Source organism: Trichogramma pretiosum, unplaced genomic scaffold (genome assembly GCF_000599845.2).
Source record: "Trichogramma pretiosum strain Unisexual culture from Peru unplaced genomic scaffold, Tpre_2.0 scaffold2, whole genome shotgun sequence".
NCBI lineage: Eukaryota > Metazoa > Arthropoda > Insecta > Hymenoptera > Trichogrammatidae > Trichogramma > Trichogramma pretiosum.
The window spans coordinates 222,598-247,984 of record NW_019641687.1 but is presented as its reverse complement, the minus strand read 5'-3'; the positions used below and the strand labels follow the sequence as shown (position 1 = coordinate 247,984).

At 41.1% G+C, this 25,387-nt stretch overlaps 2 protein-coding genes across 6 annotated transcripts in view; both read right to left on the bottom strand.

Moving 5' to 3' along the window:
• LOC106655172 (neuronal calcium sensor 2) overlaps nt 1-25,387 on the bottom strand; it is a 71,303-nt gene that overhangs the window by 19,324 nt on the left and 26,592 nt on the right. For 3 of the 5 annotated variants that reach the window (XM_023461413.1, XM_023461414.1, XM_014375399.2), the window contains one exon: nt 5,288-5,414. In XM_023461413.1, coding sequence (XP_023317181.1) covers nt 5,288-5,398 — 111 coding nt within the window. In that variant the 5' untranslated portion in view covers nt 5,399-5,414. Of the gene's footprint in view, nt 1-5,287; nt 5,415-22,454; nt 23,340-25,387 lie in introns of those variants that run through there. The other 2 variants (XM_014375401.2, XM_014375400.2) reach the window with 2 other exon arrangements.
• LOC106655171 (neurocalcin homolog) overlaps nt 1-25,387 on the bottom strand; it is an 85,263-nt gene that overhangs the window by 33,304 nt on the left and 26,572 nt on the right. The gene's annotated exons all lie outside the window — the stretch shown is intronic.

Here is a 25,387-nt window from a genome sequence, read left to right as displayed (position 1 = left end):
GAGCACACGAATACCTACTAGCACACTAATACGAGAGACTGAGATTCGCAGTAACGAGTGTACTCGCGGGCATAATATACGTCTGCGGCATATATGCGTGCTGCTGCTGCTGCTGCTGCGCTGCTTTTGTCGAGAGGGCCTCGAATTCGCCTACACTACTTTTTGCCTCGTGCGCGCCGCGCTCCACTTTTGCGGACAAATTAAAAAGAAAATGTTTTCCCCCGGCTCTCGAGCTGCTGCTGGAGTAGTAGATTTGTTGACCCGCGTTCAACGAATTGTCATTTTCATTAATTAATTGAATTGTGTCGCTGTTAAATACTGCGCATAATTATGCTACAGCGAAAGTTACTATGACACTAATGAAACCAGTCGCACATTTCATTCTGCGTGCGTGTATGTGTGTGCACGCGCAAACGAGGGGAAAAAACTCTTTAAAGTAATTTGAAACTACAGAGTGACCACAAAGACCTCGTTTCCAATTCATCGGAGTGCGCGAGTTCGCTGGCTACCGCTGCTTCATTATAAAGCATCGACTGTGCAGGATAACGAACGTACATATATATACGTCCACCCGCAGTGCATCACAATCACAGCGACAAGAACAATAAGAATGACACCCTTGGCTGTAAACAAAGTAGCGGTGGTCAGGGAATGTAAGCTGATATAGCGCCGAGTGTGAGGATACTCCGAACTGCGAGATTCATTACATTAAAGTAATCTGCAATGTGATAAAAACTATATACAAAATTCTCAAATTTGTTTAATAATTCACCTATTTTTGAGTTAAACAAAGAACACAGAAAATGGGAAATTTCTACGATCCACCCTAAATTGCATTTATTGTAATAATAAAGACGCGCAATTTCAGACTTATATAATTTGATTGGATTCTCATTCGATCTAAGCTGCGAACATAATTTAATGAATTTTCAGCTACTTGCTTTACGAGCAAGCCTGCACACAAATGAGAGAGATCTAAAGGCCCTGTGAACGCGCCAGAAGCAGTAGGGATTTCACGTGCACAAGCGCGTGTCCGCAAGTTCCGCGAGGACGAATAAAATCAGTTATTCCACACGCACGCACGTCTTTGCAGAAGAAGGAGGGCATAAGTCGGATTTCTCGTCGCAGCAACTCCAAGTTCAAAGGGTGCACAGGCAGCGTAATGTAATTTTATGATTCCTCGTCTCGTTTTTGCGTTATAAAGCGGATTACTTCTAGCGCAAATGCCATTTAACGGGAGAGTAATCCACCTGTATCAATGCGGACGTTTACTATACTTTTTTTATTCAATTATGCAACATTAATCATTAATACCGTATGACACGAATAACGTTTTTATACGTCATAAAGTATCTATTATTCAATTTGCAATTTACCATTTCAATTCAATTTTAATATATTTTATATACACTCGGCAACAAAATTATCGCAACAAAAAAATTCATCGAAATTTTGTCGATTTTCAAATGCTTCTATCTTGGGCTAGATTTATCGTATCGACACGCTTTTTTTTTTTAATTTCTTGGAAATTTTGTCCTCTTTAAACCCATATAAATTAAGATAAGATTTGAGTCAATGTTGAGTTACCAGTAGTATTTGAGCGTGACCATAAAAATTACTGAAAAAAAATCACTGTTTGAACGTGTACCAGTACCACAGTGATTTTTTTATCGAAATCTAACATACACCATCGCAAAGTGCTCTTTTTAACGAGTAATTTAAAAAAAAAAAGACCTCTCTACGATTTTTTTAACGCCATGTAGGTCGATTTGAAGATACCATTTAAAGTACGTAAAATCCCCCGTTTACCTGAAATCAAGACGATTTTCTGGGCATTATGCGTACATAAACCGTACCTTCAAATCGACCTACATGGCGTTAAAAAAATCGTAGAGAGGTCTTTTTTTTTTTTGAATTACTCGTTAAAAAGAGCACTTTGCGATGGTGTATGTTAGATTTCGATAAAAAAATCACTGTGGTACTGGTACACGTTCAAACAGTCATTTTTTTTCAGTAATTTTTAGGGTCACGCTCAAATACTACTGGTAACTCAACATTGACTCAAATCTTATCTTAATTTATATGGATTTAAAGAGGACAAAATTTCCAAGAAATTAAAAAAAAAAGCGTGTCGATACGATAAATCTAGCCCAAGATAGAAGCATTTGAAAATCGACAAAATTTCGATGAATTTTTTTGTTGCGATAATTTTGTTGCCGAGTGTATAATATTTCTAACATTATATGACAAAAAATGTCTCTATAATTTAATTTAATTTGAAAGATAAGCAAGTTCTCCGGAGAATGTCGTAACCAAAGTTTTAACTTATATTTGTGGGCACGTGGCAAGTGTTGGCTCTATGAAAAGTTTATGCACCGGAAATATATTATCCGTAGTTTATATGGAAGAAACGTCAGCTCATGTCCATATAAAAGTATGAAAGCACACATATTCCGTTGTGTCATCTCGCGCAATTTAATAAACCGCGCACGAGCAAGAAAAACCAACAAATACGTATATACACCGTCACACGGCGAACTTACGGTTTTGCCGTGGAAATGTAGTTTAGTCGACCCACGAGTAAGTGCGACACAAGGAATATTATATACGTGATTCAATTTTGAGATTCGCTTTAAAAATGCATCTTAGTTTGCAGCGATCTCTTAAGGTTGCAAAGAGCAACTGAGCTTTTGGACTTTTAATCTAATTTTAGACCGGACGTGGCCATTACAGCTAACGCCTTCCTTAACGTATTGCATAAAAGTTACAAAAAAAAAGTACAAAAATGTTAAAATGCAGTTTTAAAAATTATGACCCACGCTCAGAGGCACTACTGAACTTTATGGGAGGAAAAAACTTGGTTCTAAATAAGAGTCGAGAAGAAACAAGTATGCCGCAGCCTACACAGACCGTACTACTTACGGAATTGCATCGAGTGAAAACAAGATGAATGAGAAAGAGAGAGAGAGAGAGGTATCTTCATAAACTGTATCTTTTTTACTGCTCTTCAAGACCCTGGTAATAAATGGTACTACAGGCTAACTTCTTAAATTGCTCTGCATACTTTTTTTAAGTCTGTATACTTTCAAAGTCATTGATTGAATTTTCGGTAAAAATATATGTAGGTGGTATCTTGAGTGCTTCTTAATTAATCATTTACATTTAATCGACTTTTTTGATTTAACAACAAACGGTCTGTTAACACGCTACATTGCACAAATATACAGCCTGATAATAAAGTAATTAAGAGGAAAAATCGACCTACATTTGAAAATAATTAAAATGCAAGGTAAACGTGGGACATAATGTGGGGTACACGGGCAACGTCAGGTTGACGAAGAAGAAAATTTGTAATGTAAGCACGACGAGCGAAAGGCATGTAACGACATGACAGAGGTTTAAGGATGAACTTTTAGTGGTCAATATATATATATATATATAAACGCAATGAAACTTTGTTTTAATTAATTATAAACACATGCGTGCAGTGGAAAACTCGCGCATTTTCAATTAAAAGTTGCAAATTAATATGATTTCGAGTAATTAGATAAATTCAAACTAATTGAAACTATCTGATATAACTTTCGATGCGTTACGAATGCGAGTAGTCACAGGAGACGGCGGTGGTCGCCCAGAGGCGACTATATAATGCAGTGCTGGCACGCATAAACATTTCAATCAGTTTTAACCGATGCAAAAGCTCGTAACGCTTTACACGCTCAACAGAGAAAGCATTAAGTCAACTCTACGTGTCGCTGGAGAGAAAGAGAGAGCTCGCAAACAACAAACGAGAAAGGCGAGAAAGTTTTTCATACAGAAAGCTTCGCAATAATGCAAAACGAACTTGAGAAGATAATACCGAAAGATAAGCAAATGACACAGCGCGAAATCAGTAAGAGAAAAGAGATATAGAGTTGCGCGTGCAGAGGTTGTGAGCGCCAGTCACAAAAGAGTCCGTCGTCGTGGTAGCAGCAGCAGCAGCACTTGAATGCGCAGACGCTCACGTTCCAGTTTTGCTTATGTGCACATGCTACAGAGAGCGAGCTCTGGGCTTGCAGATGCACATTGTACACAATGATACCTGCCGGCACGATATGGTATACATATATTCTAGATGCCATTTAGACCCCTATTTTATTCAAGCTCGCTCCGTCGTATAAATACGTGTACACCGCCCGATGACAACAACGGCGACGACGAGCTTGAGCTGAGCTGAGCATCCCTTTTTTTCGGGCATTTTCCGAGCTTGAAATTTTGCGCGTTTTCTCCGTTGTTGTGCAGTTGCACGTGAAAAGACGTAATATCTCGAAAAATGGAGCAAGTACATTTTTTCTTGTCGAGGGTAAAAGTACCTTCGATTTAAATTTTTACTCTTGACTGATAAAATCGATCGATTCTTTTTCATACGCGACATTAAATTGGAAAAAAGCCTTAAGAAAATTTTTGTTCAACTCAGTTTTGTTGTACCGCGTGAAAGCTCGTATAACAGCGTGTTACACAAGTATCGTGTAAAATTTTTAAAAAATTTAAGGTATTCGGCTTGTATAGCTAGCTCGCTTGACTCACAGTGTCATTGTATCTTTAGGCTGCTACACCTGCGCGCTCATCTTTAATTGCAAACGCTCGAGTTAAAAAGCGTATAAAAAGTATTAAATCAGATTTAATTACTGCAGTAACTTCATTAAATGAAATTAACTTTAATAGGTTTTAGAATATGTTTGCAGTTGTTTTTATTGCGATTAGCAGTTTTTTAAAATGAGTTATGATACTTTATAGCATAAATTCCTCAAATTCTCCGTAAGAGCTCATGCTAAATTTTTCACTTTTGTACAGCTCGTTCTCAAAATTTTGAGCAGTAATCAGGTTTAAAGTTTCTTGAGAAGCATACCGTCTTTTCAAATAATAATCATTTGAAGTTTTAATTTTTTATTTGCTGATCAACTACATCGAAATAGAATTTCACATGATTTATAAAAATACCACAGGCTTTAGCGGTATTAGGCATTCCAGGTCACAATATTTTTCATTCCTGGAGATAAATAAGGAAAATTTTTCGAACAATGTCAAGGTCATTCTTTTTTAAAAGTTAGTAGACTTTATATTAGATATATCAGGAAAAATATAATTTTAATATCATTAAGCGAAATCGTATGTTGGCTTAGTTTGTTCTCATTAAAAACGTAATACGTCTTTAAGTATATTCTAAGAGCATTGAAAATTAAAATTAAACAGTTAATAAGCCTACTCTGAGAAATTAACAAAGTCTGTAATGAAAGATTGAACTCACTTTGAATCCTTTGTACCAATCTTTAATAGTTGCTTCATCGTATCTTGTATGCGACTTGAGAAAGTCCATGTCTTCCTTGCTCAACTTATCTTTGCTTCCGAAGCAACCCATTTTCGTTTTGAATTAACTGCAATAAAGAAAAAGAGTAAAAGGTTAAATGAAGTGAAGTTTTATCAAACTTACTTTTGAAATAAATATTTTAAAAACTTATGTCGTAGACTAAAATTTTAGGTACAAGATAAATCGTGTATTCTGCAGATGTACAGCGGCGAAAAAGTAATTTTGTGTAAAAGAAACTTTTGAAAGGTATGTAAAAAAATAAACTTTCCATCGTAAATAAGAGACACAAAATAAGTGTCATGAATATTCTGTATTGAGCTCGCGTATTTGTTGAATGATATATTTCTTTTCGAATGTGAATTGCTAAACAAATGTCACCTCCCTAAGTTCGTACGTAGATTCTTAACACCTAACAAATTCTTAACACGTAACTCTGCACGCGCGCGGAAAAATATTCGCATCACGAGCTCAGCATTTTTGTGCATGTGTTGATCCACCACTTAACTTGCATACATGCAAGATCATACTTATTTCAAAGTCATACATCTGCATTTCAGTTTATGTGAGGTGTGATCCGAATAGAAATGTTTACAACTTTGAGACATTAAGAGAAAGTGTATAAAAAAGTTCATCCACAAGAGGTTGTGTAAAAATCAAAACTATATTCTCGCATCACTGAGTGACTCGAATTTTATAAACAATATTCATGAAAATTGGAGACGAATGTCAACTATTTCCTCGAACAATTGTAAATCTCAGTAAACACTATTGGCAAAACGGTTAGACAGAGATTTGTCAAACTTTACATTTAGAGTGTAGGTCGATTCGTGGAAAACCACTTTCGGTGATTTGATTCCGTGCGCGGCTAAAGGCATTGGTCGACAGTGCAAAAAATAAACGTACGTCGCACACTGCACGCGAACGACACGAAAAGGTGCTAAAGTTAACAGATGACTCGGCTCCGCGTACATGTATACACACACACACGGCGGCGTTTAGGTAATCGAAGCGGTAACGTCCAGATAAAAGCTCTCTCTCGTTGCTACTGCCGCTGCTGCTGTTGCACTGGCCTGGAAAGTGTATCGAAATAACCGAGAGAACGAGAGAGAGAAATAGGGTTCGAACAATAGCATCCAGCCATATTACACACAAAGCGCCACGGTCCACCTGTTTGGCACTGCAGGAGTGAGTCAGAGAGAGAGAGAGAGAGAGTGAGGGGGGGGGGGATCTCGCCTCGGNGGGGGGAGGATGAACTGAATGGATGCCACAAGAGACCAAATAGATCGATAGCGGCGGCTGACCTGACGCTCGCGAGTGTGCTGTTATTCAATTTTCCAGTCCACGTACGAAAGGCGCAGTCCACACGCACGCATTGCCATTACACGACTGGATGTAAAGCAACAACAACGAAAGGGCATAGAAAAAAGCTCGGAAGCCAAGGAGCTTTATGAGCGCGGTATATATGACACACCGCATTGAACTTGCACGCATGAATCTCGACCGCGCGTCGACTTATCAACCGGATGCCATGCACACGGGCGCATCAAATGGAGAAAACATAAACTTCTGGGTGCTTTGAAAAATCGTTTATTCCTCATCGAAAATCCATATTTCCTCGATAAACCAAGCAGTAAATGCAGATCTATAGCTTTCGGGTAATGGTTTTCGGTGCTCTTTATTACCTCGTTTATCACCCTCCCCCGAGTATGTGCGTTTCAGTATTAGCGTTTCAAATTCACTTTTCAATATTTCTATCCAAACAATGATAATGATCGACCACGATACAACAAAACAGATAATACTGCTGCAACGCCATCAATATGCGCAAAAGTTTTTATTAGTCGTTGAAATTAGGTAATCATCTAAATTATTAATATTATAAACTATGGCAGTACATAGTAGGTAGTCAACACTGTAACAGGTGTGAGTTGATGGTTCAAGAAGCATTACAAGTGTTAACGACTTGAAAAGGGTAGGTTGATCATGAATAGAGAGGCAGCGCAGACACATTTCCAATTGGACGCTCTCTTTTTTTACTTCATTTGAGTAGGAGTCGCAAGCAGTTACAGAGAAGCAGTCATCAGCTGGATTGCAAGGTTTACTTTGATGGTCCGAAAGTTAGATTAGACTCGCTTTTGCCTTCGTTCGCAATTTCAGCATACTTCTGACCTATAATGCCCTGTACTTTGGCTATTAAATTTCTAACAAGCTTGGTCAGCAGTTGATTATTTATCTGATTTAAACAAGTCTTGTGAGCTTTCAAATGACGAATAAATTGCGTCGAGATTAGCTACCGAAAATAAAGCTCAGCGGTTGAAAAATGAGAAAAAAGTCCTTGCAGGTGATTTTAGCTAAACGACTTAAGCCCAAGTGAATTTGCGAGTGATACTTAAATTCTTTCATTTTTTTGCTTCAGAGAAATACATGACAGTTGTCAGCGGTGCAGGATTGTTTTTAACCTATATAATTAAATGCTTTTCGATAATGTCACGTCAGCTGTAGGTGCTTTTGAGCTACAGAGATTTTTCCTGATACACGCGATTGTAAGCGTCCTATACTGCACGATTCATCGATCAAAACGCAGCAGCGGAATAAACGACACGAGTTCAATCTATGATGCATAAGTTCAGGTGTGCGATCTATCTCGCTGACTAGGTTGACACTCCTGATCTCGAAGCATATACGTATCGATTCTTTGCTATCGTGGAGCTCTAGCTGCGCGGCATATAATAGGATTGAACTGCAGAAAAGGCAGCGAGCGACGAGTACAGGATAGTAGATATCTATATATGTGAAGCAGGATAAAAGCCGCAGTGGTCCGCGTGCACGAGGCGACGCTCGTTGACTCAAAATCGCTCGGACTGCTCAATACACACATTTGCACGAGTGTATACGTATGTGTGTGTACATATATATGTAGAGACACAGCTCGGTGTGCTCATTGTGTATGTCTGTGGCAAGCAGCAATCGATTGAGAGCTATTTCTCTCTCTCTCTCATACATGCGATACCGCATATATCGCTGGCTCCTTTAGCGTGTAGCATGCATATGTGCGCGCATTATAGAGACGTAGTATATGTAAGCGTGTACAGGATGCCGTCGAGACCGCAGTACGACCGCCGCAAATAGCATACGGAATACATCCAACTTCTCGCTTTACATTGCATATCTATGTGTATGTGTGTGCTTGCACATTTATAGCCCTCGTGTTTATATAGAGACGTATGTGTATGCGAGTGGCACAAACACGCAGAGAAGCGCAGATCGAAAGGAAGAAATGTACACGGGCTGCAGTGAAAAAAAAGCAAGTTCCGGCTTAATGAGGAAGGCCGCGATACGTGGCTGGAATAACGCTGACTACGCTCGAAATACTCCTCTTTCTCTGCGCCCTCTGCTCGGCGCGCAGCAGCTCCTCGCTCGACTCGCTGCCAAGACGCGGACGACTCTTTTTTTCCTTTTTCGAGCGTATGTTTACGCCACGCGCGCGCGCGCGCGCACGTGTGTGCATCTCCATTTCACTTCTCGATTCATTGTGCGCATGAGCGCGCGTGCTAGAAATGCTCCGATTTTCCGGCAATGAACCAAGTCACGATAGCGTCAGACGCCTGCTCGTGTGTATAAGGATACGCGCAAGGATGCAATGACAAACAAACCACCGTCCCCCCTGCATTGTCTGAAAATAATTAATGCCTATACTCGCTTGCCATAAAATGTCGGTCTTATACGCGTAAGCACCTGCAGGTATTATTTCCACTGCTGGCTAAATTAATCATTTCAACGAATGGAGATCTGTGTCGCGCAGTTGGCTATATAAAAGCTATAATGTAGTGCTGTTGTTCACTCCATGGGTGACAAACAATGCGAGCTTTGTTTTGCGAAATTAGCAGCAAGTAGAAACGCGCGCAGTTCTCCACGGGAACGATTGAAATTATAAATTAACCTTATCGAGGCAGGCGCGCACGCAGCTGCGACTCACCTATACATCGATTACGAATTCATTTTTCACCTGCTGTCTTGATTAATTGAATCGCAACTTATCGGCTGAGAAACGCGATCGCTTCCATAAAATATCTTGATGAGATTTTAGAATAAAAATGTACCTATTCCCCGAGAGTGTGTCAGGAGTAACTAGAGTACCGACTATACAGTAAACTTGAGTTTATACATTTTTCGAAAAAAACATTTTTTTTCTCGACTCGATTCTATGTAATTCATAGTCCGGAATCCATTAACTCCGGCAAATAGTCGTGTTTGAAAAAACGCTAGCGCAGCGAAGAAACATTAGCATCCATCTCAATTAGTGTTGCTAATGCGCGCGAAGCAAGTGAGAAGAAAAAAAAATTATTCGCGAGCGAGCGCGCGACGACGATGTACATTTTTCAGCGCCAGCTGACAACGGCGATTTTTACGTGGAAAGAAAAGCTAAAACAGAAGCGCCACGCGAGAACAATATGCAGTGCAGAACAAATAATCGTAAGTATACAGCTATGACTTGCGCGAAGTGCAAACTCTGCATTAGTAAAGTATCGCTACCTCTACCAGTCACTTTTTAGCCCGATTGTTTTAAAAATTTCATAGAGCGAATTTCGAAGAGAATGCGAGAAATGTTTAAGTGGGTAAAATTAATAACACCGAAGTATATAAAAGTATCTGTTTGCAACTGTTAAGATATCAATCATTTCTACATCTTGAAGCAACATCAAATAATACTGCAACTGTCACTCGTCTTGAATGTGGTGAAGAGAAACGCCTGGAGGTTCTGTTTAGTTAAGCTGAATTCGGGCTGCCAGTATGTGCTCAACATAATAGGCATTTCTCAATATATCTCAGTGCACGAGTTTGTACATTTCCAGTGTTATGCGTAGGTTAAATATCTACTCATCTTTATTTTTTTTTAATTATAAAAAAATGATGACTGAAAAAACCAGGATTTTATAGACAGCCTCCCATTGGTCAATAAATTGAGACGAGCGAGATGAAAATTTGAGAAGAGTTGAAAAAATCTCAAATAGAAAATTTGTTAATTAAATTAAAGATATGGTAATATCTTGCTGTATTGAATTTACTGATTAAATCAAAATCAATAAGGTTAGCTTCTATTTTCTTTCATAATAAATGAATCGTATTTTCGAATAATTCACTTTTGACAGGAAACACAACCAGTTGGCTTTATATTAATAATAGAACTTACAACTCGTCTTTTTTGCAAAAGCTTCTTTACTCATCAGCAAAAAACAGCTCAGATACCGCACACTATAAATAAATAAGTTTGTTTCTTGGGCGCGAACAGAATACCTTGGGAGCTTTGCGAAAATGAGAAACTTCTAATGAGTGCCTGACACAGAAATTTCTGACTTGCAAAACTAATTTGTTTTAAGCTAACTGTAGAACGTGATCAATAGGTAAAACACAACCAACAGTTTCTGATGCGTGCAACTCAAACATCGAGAGTGATTGTCTCGATATTTGAATTGAATTTTTACAAACAGTTTTGTAATTTTAATCGAATCCTGAGATTGTTGTAAAATAAGATTTTTTGATAAATCAATATCGACAAATTTTTTCTGCGCACTAGAGAACTTTCTGTCAAAGAGCTTCAAGCTAAAATTCAATGAAACTTTGCAGCATCCCGTTCCGTATAGTTGATGCATTTTTTCAAGTCCACTTGCTCAAAAGAGAATATATAAGTTGTGCAACTAAAAGTATCGATGCGTATTATAGGCAAAAATCACGTAAATGTACCTTTTGAAAGAATATAAGCTCCGCGTAAAAAATAAGAATTGTTTGATTCACTATATTATTATGTGCTCGCTATATATATGACAATGCTTTTTCACGTGTTCAATCTTTCAGCGCGAGAATCATTTATATAGTACCCCGGAGTAAAAAAATGGAATGAAGCCAGGAGAATTTTATGTTCTTGAAGAATGAAATATGCAGCCATTATACGTGAAGATCATTTCTGAATAATCATAGGGAAAGACGGGGGTGAAAAAATCCACTGCGATGAAAATAGACTCCATCATTTTACGTACACCTGTTACCGGACATTAAAAAGCTTTCATTAAGAGTGAAATAATTTCAATTTCAGAGTCGGCGAGTATTTTTTTCTCTTCCCTCATTGATTGATATTTTATGAACGCGATTAGTTTCAAAAGTCACGTTTTAACGTTTTTTAACGATCGAATTGTACTAAATATTTTTTTTCGCAGGCAGGAAATCTGATTTATTATTTTTTCCTCCTCTCGAAGTATTTCGGGCTGGTGTGCATTATAGGCACGAGGTGGTACTAACTTGGAAGAAAATAAGGACATGGCGTGACGGCCTTAATTTCATTATCATCGTGTCGTCCACAGCTGGACGAGCGATAAGAAGCCGAGAAAGGAAGTAGCCTTATGCACGCGCCAGTAAGAATGAAAAGTATGTACTGGCACACTTTTATAAATCTACCTATATATAACTGTAAGCACGAAAACACACGAGGCTTTTTTTTTAAACGATGCTTTTTAGCTCTCGCCTGAATAGCATTATGGATTGGCCATAATCATATTTATAAAAAAGCGAGATACGCGAGAGAAAGAGTAAGCCTCGCGATACAGATAAATACCTCGCATAAATCTTTTCTCGCAGAAAAATCGTATTCACCGAGTCGGTAGAAATTTCCTGTGACTGCACCCCAGTGTACTGCATGCACGTGTGATTTCTTTTAAAGCGCAGCGTTACGATATCGCTTATGCATATAGGGAAACATCAAATGATGCGTGAGATATCGCGTAAAGACAGCTTGTGGAACGTTATACAGCTGTTACATATTTTCAATAGGGAGATATTTACACCTGGCGCGATTCAAGAAAAAAAAACAGCAAGAAAATCGGCCTCTCAACCAGAGTGGCACATATGGTGCTCAGATATATTGATTATATAGCTTACTTTGTTCCGCGGAAAACGATAATTCTCTTTGCAAACTTTGAATTGAATTTCTATCGCTCGACCGACGAAGCAAGTTGGAAAAATTCTTTTAATCAGATTAAATTTTGTTCAAATCGTCAAAGTCTTTGTTTAACCTTTTCATCATCGATAATTAAAAGCATTAAATGTTATTTTCAAACTATTCGTTTGAAACTTGAAAATAATTCAATTTATTTACAAGCTCCTTTCAAAGAGATTTTGATATTTTCAACAATTCCAAAGCAAAGTTACGTTGCATTAATATTATGTTTTACTGTTCTCGTACAATTTATAAACATAAAAAATTGGCCGTTTAAATGAAACTTGTGTTGCGCATTTGAAGTAAATAACGAATGAGTGTTATTCCGTAATTTTTTGCAGTCAAGCATGAGATCATAAATTATTGAAACATATGGTGGTTAATTTTTGACTAGCTCGTAAACACGCTACACGGTGTAAGCGAAAAAAAAACGAAATCGTTAACGCCCAGTGGAAAAAGCTCACTGTTCAGAGGAAGATAAAAACCGCAGAAGAAAGTGCTTCCAAGGCTAAAGCTGCTTTGCGGCGCCCGCAAGGATTTGGTCCTTAATTTCTCAAATGAGAGAGCTACAGTTGCAAAGATTTAAGTCCTCGCAACGAAGCTCAGTAGTACACGGAAAGCCATAAATGCTAAGTATAATAATGACAAGTTTTTTCATCAAGAGCTTCGTCCGGTCAATTACGATAAATTTACAGCCTCTCTTCGTATCTGTGCAGTTGACGCGAGAAAGCGAGAAAAAAGTAGAAGTTGAATAATAGCTGAAAATAATTGTGGATCGATAAAAGCTGGTGTAGGGCATCGTTATACGTATGGGTCGCATGCGTAAAGTCTAGCAGACTAGAAAAAAACTTGAAAGTGCATCGTGGAGTCGCCGAGCTCGTACTATCCACATTATGTGTACATTATATGTACATCGTAGATGCTGGTATCATATACGAGTGGATAGAGTTCGTGTCGAGTCAGACGCTGCGACGCCGCGAGCGCCAGAAGGAGAGCTAAAACAGGAGAAGGAGGGGGGAGGCTAGCCGAGAGAGAAACAGATGGCACGTATGATACGAATGGCGCAAAAGAGGCACACGCGAGAGTGCAGAACTTGAACACGCGCCTTATATTATGAGAACGAGCGAGTGTATCGTTCGTGAGCTCTTGCACGCTCGAGCTCGCTTGTCTGTCATCGCGCTACACGAGAGACTGTTGCAGCCCCGAGACTCGCTCGTGACCGAGCTATATGCACCTTACGACAGGGAAGACGTATCGCAAGCCGCGATACCGCCTTTTATATACCTCACCCTCCACTGAATCGACTACATTTTTTTTTTATATAATAATCGGCGACCATGAGCGAGTCGCGTACGCTCATCGCGAAAAATAATCCATCTTGAGCGTTAAATATTCAATCGACCAACTGTCGCAATCATTGTTCTACAAAGCATCCAACAAAATATTTCGCGATTGTTACTGTCACGCTTAGCATTTGTCGTCGTCGTCGTCGTGTGCACAACTGTTTGTTTTGTCCGGAAAATGTTTCAGATCGCTATCGGCGCTGTTACGACAAGGTTGCTACTGCACGAAAGCCACCAATGATGGAATGGTATGTGCAACGATGAGGTAAACGTCGGCAAATAAGTGAATATGCATATGCTAAGGTGTAAATAATGGGACGCGTGTATTTCGAGGGATCTATAGTACAGGTGCAGCATGGCATTATTCACGCCTGCACCGAGACTCTCAAATTGGCCGAGAATATCGCTGAGACTCGTCCATAGTGTGTCGCGCAGACAATAGGTCACACAATGCGTGCCGTGGCAATTATCAATTCGAGGCTCTTCGTGCTTGGCGCGCATTTCGAGCGGAGCGCCACATCAATCTCGTGGATAAGCGATTCGCAGCTATACACTACACAGCGTGTGTCGGCGGGCCGCAACTGTGCGCGGGCCATGTGGTGACTATACGCTGCCAACGATTCGCGAGAGCAACTCATTACACCCATGGAATAGTACCGGCTGCGATGCGTATACGACGTAGTAATTAGAATCACGCGTAATCGATCGCGCACTCATTGTAGGCGTTACACAGTCCGTGTGTGTGCTCGCTGCTCGCGCGGTAATAAGGATTTGCAGGAATCGATCGCCTATAAAGATTTTTATGTGTACGTGAGTGTGTGCAGAAAGTCTTGCCGCGCCATGTGTTATAGTTTCGCTGTGACGTTAATTAATTTCCGATCGACTCAACGAATATAGACGACTCGGGTGTGGCGCTCCTATATACAATGTATACTATCGAGTCACGCGATACACGATACAAATTATTAAGATTTAATTCAAAATTTAACGTATACTAGGAAAAACTTTTTTTTTTAAGAACAGTTCAACCAAAAACACCGAGGGATAAAATTTAGAATGACACGTTAGTTCATCGTAATGATTTTCCTGTTCTATACCGAGAATTAGAAGATTGTGTATAGACCCACAAATTAAATAGCGAAAGCTATCGGTAAAACGTGCATTTTGTTTATCTATAATATAGTGAATACGATTCCCCAATAACACTCGCTGTTATTGTCCCCGCTGTCGATGTTTTTCTTGTTTTTCTTACGTAAACGCAAGCGAGACAACGAGTCTTTAACGTGATTTATCGCGCCTGACTCGGAAGCGATTTCCAGAAGATATGTTGCCGTGACTTTAATCAGCCTTACCTAACAATTCATAGTATCGCGCGCACGACACAGTATGGTATTTTGTCGTTGAGCTATCTACAGAATGCATAAACTTTACGTAAGCTTCGATCCTGAGAACGGATAATTTGTCAAACAATGCGATGATCAATTTTTTCGAGTCGGAAAAATGTTGAGCTGATCCGTGCAAACCCCTTCTATTCGACTGTTTTTGCAAAGTTATTTCATACGTTGTTTATTCGACTTCCTGTACGTCGAATTATATTGATATTTCTATATAAAAATCTATATTTGACAGGAGTATGCACTTCAATTATTTGGGGCGACTTTTAATACTCGTTCGATAAAACAAATAATTCTCAATGTACGCGTGCAGCCAACTCATCGCCGAAAAAGATTTTACTTTTATAACTTGAAAACTCTCAAAATCTATTTCCGGAACGACGCGGCAAGTTTTTTCTATCTTCGCTATTCCGCAAACTCTGGATTTCAGCCGCTTTCTAATGCGATTTGTGCAGTTTTCTTTCGCATCCGTCGAAGCAAATATTCGTGCGGCATTCGATAACTTTTTCATTTTCACTCTTGGAAAAACATATATTTTTATATTCATTCGCAAGTATTACTGCTGAATATATATGAAAAACATTGGGCGCGTACGAGTGCATAAATAATACGGCAAACAATCAAATTCTTATGCGCGCGAAAAAAAAGTAAACGGAAGCGACAGTCGAATCGCAGTTGTTGTTTAATTTCAGTAGCAAGAAGTGCAAACAAACATAGGATCGAAACAACTGCGGCTCTCATAGGTTAGGTGCCAAAGCAAAGCACTATAGGCTCATTCAATCAATCGATTCGGCTTTTATTTCACTGAAAATCTCCAGTTTTATGCGAAAATGTTCTTGCGAGCGTCATAGTCGACTTGTTCGCTTTTGCACCGATAGATAGATGTCCACGTAGAAACGTGCAAGACTACGGGGCAAATTCTCCTCTGCAGTATATCGTATTTCACTGCTCGCACACACACACACGTATGCGGTCATTCGTTTCTATTTTTAGAGAGACACCGCGGACGATTTACGCTGGATAAAAACAAAGCTCGGGTGGTTCGGTCACAGGTTGCGTTTAAACCGCATGACTGCGCCTTCGGTTGGCTGTCTCAAGCACGCGCGGGCTTCTGAAACAGCTGGATGGAACTCGATAAGAGAGCCTCGAGATGAAAGTGGCAGCGGCACAAAGCGAGGAGAAAGCTAAGGGCCAACAATTATAAGGGAAGACGTGCGAGAGAGACGCGATGAATTAACGCATCAACTCGCTCGACGCGTATTCGAAGACACTTCCGCTGCGCTCGAGTACCTGCTCATTCGCATCTCAATGGCGTACGAGGAAGGCCTATATTATGGCGGAGCAATTGAGTAATCGTGACTCTGCAGCGCGAGAGATTAGATGTCTTGATAAAGCCGCGTATGTCCGCTGCTGCTGACTGCGCCAACTGACTAGTATATCTATCGTACGCATCCTCCGGAGTCTATATAAATTCTCCACTCACTGGCCCTCTCGGCATACCTATACGTGATATACGTTTCGAGCTCGCACACGTACGACGCTTAGCGCATGCTCGATAATACGTTGCATAAATTTGGCCAGCTCAGCACATTTTCCTTGGCGATCCAAGTTCGAAAATTCATCTTATTTTAACGAGACTGCAAGAAGCTCGTATGCATATTGCATAGAGAAATGCGATACGGACAAATATAATTGACACGAGATCTGTTGAGGAACATTTGCATTCAAACTTGGAGCGATGATTTTTTCTTTTATTGTACAGCAAGACTCGCTTGACAGTTTATTTTGAGCTCGGTGAGAAGCTAGTAAATTATTTGCGCAAGTGTTCGCGTGCAGCTGAACAATTTTTTTTCGTTTAAAACTTGCAAGGCTCTAAATAAAACTCTTTAATCGAATTTTGACGTTCGAAATGTCACTCTCAGGGTAGCAGAGCCGATAAACATCAATATCGCAGCTCTGATCGTGACTCGTGACATAGGGGGAGAATCGTTGATGATTAAATTGTCAACTCGCGAATATCGATATAACGCGCAGGTGCTCAATTAAACTGATAAAATTATTAGCTTCCATTCGATGCGATCGGCGAGACAAGTTTTAAATGTCCGCATCGAGCGTATCGCGCGAGGGAATAAATAGGTGCGCGAGTGCGAGGTAGCTGTCGCGATCGCGACATGTCGAAGCGAAAGGGTAAATTTGTGTGCTCGGGCGTTTCGAAACAAAACCAAAGAACAACTGCATTGCGCCGAGTAGCTGCCGAGAGTGGTCAGCTCATTAGTGCATTGTCTGACAAATAAGGCACTCACAGAAGGAGTTAATTAAGCAAGCTTTGTTGGAAAATCTCTCGTGTATCGCTTTTTATATGTGTGCAGCGTGCAGTAGCAGCTTAAAGAAGGAAAACAATGAATTTTACGCTCCCCTCTCTCTGTCTCTCATTAAAACGTATTTTAAGGCTAAGCATTCGAATTTATTTCCGAGCGTGGAGCTTTTGCCACTGTAGCTGCGACGCGCGGTAGTTCGTAATAGACTTGTGCTCAGCCGAGCGAGAACGAGCGCACTATATGTATATAGAGAAAGACGCACCCGTACGTATTAGATTCTGTCTGAAAAAACTCGCGCAAAGAATGGCAGCGGTGTGTACATGGGCTGATGCTGATTCTGCTATACGAGCTATTGCGATTCCGAGAGAAGCAGCTAGCAAAGAGCCTTTTCCCGAGCATTCGCCTGTGAGGGAGAGCTAAAAGCCGCTGCTCTCTCCCTCTATCTCGCTATCGCAAGGCGTATCGAGGCTGTCGGGACCCTGACACTTGCCAACTGCTTATGCTGTGCCACCTATATGCAACAGCTATACTGCGGCTACTTTGCTTCGCGAAAGATACACAACGCACGTGTTATATGTATGTCATTGAGATACGCGACTCATGTAGCTGAGTTGTATGTGTGTTGGTTTTTTTTTTTTTTTCATGCCATTCGAGTACAGAGATTTATCAGTATTACGAGCGCTCGAGTTAAGATGAAAAAAAAAAGAAAAATATATAAACTGAATAAAATCGATGAAATGTGAAAGAGCTCGAGTTGGGAGGAAATCGCGAGCAGAGAGAGAAAGAGAGGTATATATCGAGGTTACACTCGTCAAAAGCCTACATACCGAGCATTCTATCGCACTACATAGAGCCGTGTAGTTTTTTTTTCCTTTCGTTTTTTTTTATATAATGCGCATAGAGATAAGAGAGCCCGAGTGATCACTCCGACACAGCTTTGTGTCAAAGCACGTATAAATTTTATACAATATAGTCATAGGATGAATATTAAGAGCGACGTCTAGGGAACGAAAAGTATATGGCGAAATAAAACCAAGACAATTAGCTAGACATTGGCTTGATAAAAGATAGAAGCTGCGAGAGGGAGAGAGAGAGCATCGATGCGCCCATCGAAAATTTATGCATGTTTCGCCGCGCTGCGCACACACCCTCTGACCCAATTTTTCGCCCACCCGCGTCGTTCTACACACGTACGTATAGTGAGGTATGCGGGGTGGCGCGCAAAAATTTTCGTTAACTTTTGTGCACGGGCTTATAATAACGCGTGTACCTTCCCCTATGGTATAGTCCACGATAACTCGATACGAAGTGACACAATACATAACGTGCTATAGTCCACAGAGAGAAAAAAAAGGTGTAAAGCGTTCGCTACAGTGCATAGGTCGTTGCAGCGAAAAAACCCAGCACACGCTCGCGCACACAAGGCTGTTGCCGAGCGCGAATCAGAAAAAGGATATCGAGCTGGCGTTTTTGTAAAAAAAAAAAAAAAAAACAGGGTTTTCGCTCTCATGTGCTCTGCTGTGCACACAGCCAACACGAGACTAATTATACATTGGAGCGAGAGCTCGCGGAGCGATGGCAAAAATGCAAAGCTAGACACCATTACACTGTGTTTGCGTTTATATTATACGCTGCATTATGTATACATAATACGTACGAGCTCGTCACGAAATTAAATAATTCAGCGATCGATGCTACGGCAGCGGCGTATGCGTGTGTTTGAGTATATGTAAGTGTATAAATATTATGTGTATTTATTATGCAGCCCTGCGTATGTACACCTTGTGTGTGTGCGCGCGTATATAGCCCATAACGGCCGCTGCACAGCTATAACATAAGTGTGTGCGCGCATATCGCGCCCAGCTCTCGCTGCATTTGATTATGAAGCTTGATTTATGCAACGCCACTACTGCAGAAATCAAGAGCTGCCGCCACTCAGGATCTGCGCCCGAGCTCTCCCACCCAAAGAGCTCGTTTCGCCAATCGTCGATAATCATCTCGTCGAGCGATATATTATTTTTGCTCTACGATGCAGCCCCGAACCTGTGTGTGCGAATATTTAGCGTGGCTACGCATACCGCAGTTTCGAGCGCCCCTATCAAAAGGATCCGAGAATTTGTCCATTTTGAGCCCGCGTGCATCCGCTATGTGCTCTCTCTCTCTCCCTCTCTCTCTCTCTCTCCTAGAAGCATTTCAAAAACTACTAGTCCCTCGCTCGTTCACTTTGTGCCGCGCATCTACTATGAAAACATTCCCAAGCATCTCTTCTCTATGTTATGCAGCAAAGAAAGACGTTTATACAACACGAGAGAACAAAAGCTTTTTCACCGTCATTTTCCTCTCTCTCTTTTTCCGTGTGTGCAACAGCCTGCGTCCAGTTCGCGAGCTTTTTATGCGAAAATTGGCCTCCCACCGAACTTTACGATTTACCAAATAACTCCTCTACTACATGTACAACATATACGGATATTCGAGCTTTCCGTGCGCTTTGTCTGACGGCTTTTAGCTGGGAGCGCGTTAATTCTTCGAGCAAGATCGCGAGCAAGTGCACATACATCGCTCAACCTGCGCGCAAATAGACAAATCTTTGTCTTAGAAGAAACGTGTAGCTCGTAAATTGCCTTTTGTATAACTGCTCCGATGAAATAAGCAAAATTAGGGGAACGTTATTTTTAAAGGATGACACAGTGGTATAATGACAAGGATAAATTAACGTCACAAAATGTACAAGAAAAAAACTATTACGAGATTAAGTTCGGTTCACTGAGTTTATAAAGGCACTGCAGATATTCGTGCAGAGACATGGTCAAATAAAAGAAATATCATAAAGCTCTTAATTAAATACTGAAAAATGAAATGTAAATTTTTGAGCACACGCGTGAAAGATAAATACGAAAGCCGATGGAGTAAATGTACGTAAAATGGGTTTAACATGATCATTGGATTTTCTTTATGTACGTGGATATGATTTGGAAAAAGTTGATACTTTTTTAATTCGTCGCGTTCAATCAAAGTTTTAAACGAAGCAAAATTCGAAACGGCTTTGCTCGCATTCAAGTATATGGAAATAAATCGGAAGCTTTGCACGCAATAGAAGAGTCTGCGGTCGATTATATCTGGTAAAAACGAAAAATTCATCGCGTCGAGCAATAAATAGCGCAGAAAAAGCAGCCGATGGACGGGGGGCGCGCAAGTTGGTGCGGTGGTGGCTTTGGTCTTGTGTCGGTTATAAGCCGACGGCATACTAAGTGACTATAATAAACGATGCTCTAGCTGTTACGCGAAGCGGTCAATCAAGCTTCGATGATTGGTCAGCTCGTTAAAAAAGTTGAGCGAAAGAAAGAAGAGAGATAACGGCAGAATATATATACGCTGCTGCTATCCCGCGGGCGTATACGCTCGAATACATAAAATAGAGAGAGAGAGAGAGAGCAAGCGGCTCGCTTACTCGTTGCAAAATTGCCATTAGCAAAGGTATATAGAAAAAACTAGCATGCTCGATATATGTACGCCGCGCTCTGAAAGAGAGAACGAGAGAGAGAGAGAGAACTGACTTTACGTTTACTCTTTTTCTCTGCTATGTGTGTTGCAATAGCGAAACAATTTTTTTCCTCTTCCGCGCGCGTTCTAAAAAAAGAGCATATCGTGCACTTTTTCGCCGAGGCATGCAGAGGCAAGAAGAAAAAAACCGACAAAAATGATAATGAAAACCTTGTAGCGAGCTGGATATATGTATCGTACTTATATACGCACATGCATACAGTTTGAGAGCATTACACTCGCGCGCGGGTCGAAAACTCGCTCCGCTATATGTACGACATAATACGCGCGCTACCTGCTATATATAGCACTTGAAAGGGACTCGAAATTGTATGCTGCAGTTGCAGGTATTACAAATGTGCTTTAATACGTGCTTGTTTAGCTTCACTTCTAATCCCGAAACTTTGCACAATGTGTTGCCGCAGCTTATATTCATAAATTCAAGTGAACGGTTAACATGATGAAGTATATACGCACGCGGGGATAAGGGGAGGGGGGGCTGCCGTTCCCTGGTGTTTTTCGCTCTTGAAAATCGTGACGCAGCAACCGCCCTTCGCTCAGGTGCATTTACATTATAAGCGCATAAATTATTATTCGTGCAACTAGATCGCATTTGTTTGGGTGGTTTTCCTTTTTCTGCATCAACGTGGCGCAGGACATGCTCGTGAATTCGTGCGGGCACACGTTCGGAGCTTTGTAAGAAGATGTTTACCCATCGATGTAAATAGCGACTTTTAAAAAGAAAAATTGTATTATTGATCGAGGGTCGGAAGAGCAAAACTAGAGTACATAAAAGAGGTTTGTTTGGAACGCGGTGCACGCACGAACTGATCGAGTTCTATCGGTCGAATCGCAGACGATATCTCGCTCCAAAGGAATGGATAGAAAAAAAAACCCGCGGGGCGTCATTAAGTTAAACTGCGGAATGTTTTCAGCATCTGATGTTGCTCGTGCTGCCGTTATCGCGTGCGCGAGAAAGAGAGGGATAAAGAGCAGCGTATCTTTGTACTCGTTTGCTCCGCACCAAAAGCCAATGGCAAAACAGCAATACTGATCAATTGGCGGTAGAGAAGCTCCGACTCCGAACGCGTCGACAACGAGCGACTGTGTATATATCGGAGCAGGAGCAACTACCGTTGTCACGTGCGAACAATTACTCGAAAGACAAAGCCCGTAGCTGCAGTGGCATCGCAAGGCGAACTGCACAATCCGAAAGATGCAGTAGCTGCGAGGAGCGAGCGCGATATGTTACAGTCTAGTAATGGATTTAGCGTCGAGCGCGATCCCTCGCCCGATAAATTGAATTGAAAAACGCCAAAAGGTCAGAGGGGCTTTGCTCTCTCCGGGAAAGCTCGCGTTTCTCGTGCAGCGCATTGGTATAAAAGACGCGCGCGTGCGAGAGCTAGCGAGAGGAAAGAGCGAAATAAAGCGCGAGCGCAGGAAAATAGTATGTGTGTAGGTATATGCGTGAGTGCAAAAGCCGGGGAAAGAGAGAGAGAGAGAGAGAGAGAGAGGACAACTCACCTAGCGAGAGAGGTAGAGGTGAGGTGTAGCACGCGAGAGCGAGAGCAAGAGAGAGGTGCGTATCGATCGACGAGGGGCCGCTATAAGACCAGCAACAGCAGCAGCTCTAGCACTAGCAGACTCTGCTCTTTCTCTCTCTCTCTCGTGCAAGCGCGCCAGCAACAGCAGCAGCCAGCAACAGGGGATTCGATAACTATGTCGATATCTCCTTTAGCTTTTCTCTCTCTCACCTCTCGTGCCTCGTCTCTCTTCGTCGGCGACCCCTTCAGCTCTGTTAGCGCCAGTTCTATTGCACCTGATGTGTCACTTACTCGAGCACCTTATCTCTCACCCTCTCTCTCTACTCTGTTTTTTTTCTCTCACGGTGTGAAAGTGCGCGCACCTATTCTCCGTCCGTCTACCTATTGTATGTACGTATTTTCCTCCTATGCACTCGTCGAAGCACCGACACTCGCAAGACAACAACGATCTACTCTCTTTGGTCAGTGCACTCGAAAACTAGTTCCACGCGCTGCTGGCCCGAAACTTGTGTTGGAATTTTGCGCAATGAAGGTAAGGGCGCCTCGAGCTCGATAAGGAACTACTACTTGCAAGGGCCAACAACTGCACTCACTCAGAAGCGATGTATTTCGGTCTTGGTGTACTGCTGCACTCGGTAGCCGTTCTCGCTTCTCCGGAGCATGCACCAGCTGCAGCACCAGTTGAGAGGGCACAATTACGATACACACGCGCGCGCACGAGCGCGATTCCGACAAACTACTACGACGATCCACACAGGAGGATCCCCGCTGCAGCTCCGAATCGTGTCAATCTCTCGCTGCTGTATGCGCGTGTCCGGTATAAGCCGTTATTCAAGCTTGTCCGACGCGAATCAACATACTGGCGTTGGAGCGCGCGTCAGGCTACGTCAACTCTCGCTCGTCTCTCGGCGCGTTACGTTCGCGCGCCTGCCTGCTGCCTGGCTTTCCCACCTATTTGCCGCCGCCACCGCTGCGCTGCCACCGCCGCCACTGTTGCCGCTGGATTCCCTCTCTTTCCAATGTGTGCGCGGAGCCTCCAGCACACCGTCGCTTCCCCCTGCACTGCCTGCACTGCCTGCACTATGCTACCTGCCTATGTATGCGCCTGCACAACCTCCAGTCCTCCTCTTCCTCCTCTTCCTCCTTCCTCCCAAGCCCTGCCAAGCGTTGCTCCCGCCAACTCGGCCACCCTCTTTTACACAAATACCTACTCTGCCTGATTTTTTATTATCGCTTTCTACTCCTCTGTATGCATAGCTTTGCACTTGCGACTTACTCCCGATACATGCGCGCCTATAGCTGCGACATAAAGCCTTTTTTTCACGAGTACACAGCGACGATCTGACTGAATTTCCGTCTGCAAGGACGCCAAAACACACACTTGTTGGACCGGGATCCATCGACTGCGATCATTCATATTTCCAATAAAAAAAATCAAGTTCAACGGAAGCCGATGCACAAACGGACCGAACGAAAGAGAGAACGACGTATAATACATGATATTACGAGCGCGCCGTACTCGACTCATTTCGTACTACTTATACGGCCGAGTACGTTCTTTACATGTATTCAGCGCTACTTTACTGCGCGCATACGCAAACGAGTGTGTACATGTGTTTATGTAAATTTCACTTCAAATGCGTTGTGTATAATGACTGGATTTTTATGGCAACTTTTTTTCATTTGTTGCACAAAGTTTGAGTTATCATTCAAAGCGGCATACACGGCTTACATTTTGAAAAAAAAAAAAAACATTTTTTGTCTCCCCGCCCAAAAAGTGAATACTTTTGAATGCGTTTGATGCTCGTGAAAGGCGAAATATAGCTCTTAACAAACTCGAGTCTCTTTATATAATATGACGTATACCCCGTCATGAATGACAATGGCAACAATGAGGAAAGAATGAGAAAAAAAACGTGACGAGGATTCCGAGTTGCTTCATTAAGACTGTTTTCTTCGTTCGCTTTTAGGACGGTAGATAGTGCGTGCGCTATTGAACGCAACACCTGCATGCAAAAGCAGCAACAGCGAGCACATTCAAAAACCATACAAAGTGCGTTGCTTCATAAAATTATCGAAAATTCAATTTGCTCCTTCATTGAGTTAAATAGCTCATTCCGGAGCTTGACGTGACAAATACGGATCTTTTTCGATAATTGAACGTGGAAGCAATGGTTGAACGTAAATCTAAATTTTAAAAAATTAACCATTGATAAAAACACAATTTATGTATAATTAGCATCTCACAATTATAATTAATTTTTTTAATGTATCATCCTATGATCTTAGCTTTACAAAGAAATTTTGTGAACTTGAGAGAAGCGTCAAACGAAAAAGGTTTGATTTGATAGTATTACTATATCAAAGTATTTTAAAAAATCAAAAAGACCAAATACTTTGGATGTTTTCAACTAGACTTAGCTTTAAAATAATCACAAAGATTAAATGGTTTTGTATGCGATCAAAAGAAATTCTACTAATGAAAAGTAAAATTAAATTGAAGAATAGTACTTACATCCCGTTCAAAGCTAAACGGTTAAAATTGCGATCAGGCCATATTATTCGTTTTCGAATATCTTCACTATTTTAATTACATATATTTTCATTATATTTCACGAGGATATGATAATTGAATTAAATTACATTTTATATTCCTGTTTGTAATCCTTCAAGTATTATTAATCAGTAACTTTTTTTACTCTTAATTAATCAGCTTTTCGTTTTTGTTTTGTATCGTTGATAACTCTTCTTTGCATTTCTCTTACGCATGGTTTTTTCCACGTCAAAATAAAGTACAATGCACGATAGACAATTTTTATTTTTTGATACACATCTAATTATTATTTGATTGTAAGTGTCATTTTATGTAAGAAGGTCCTCCTGCAATGAATATGCCAATATATCACACAAGAG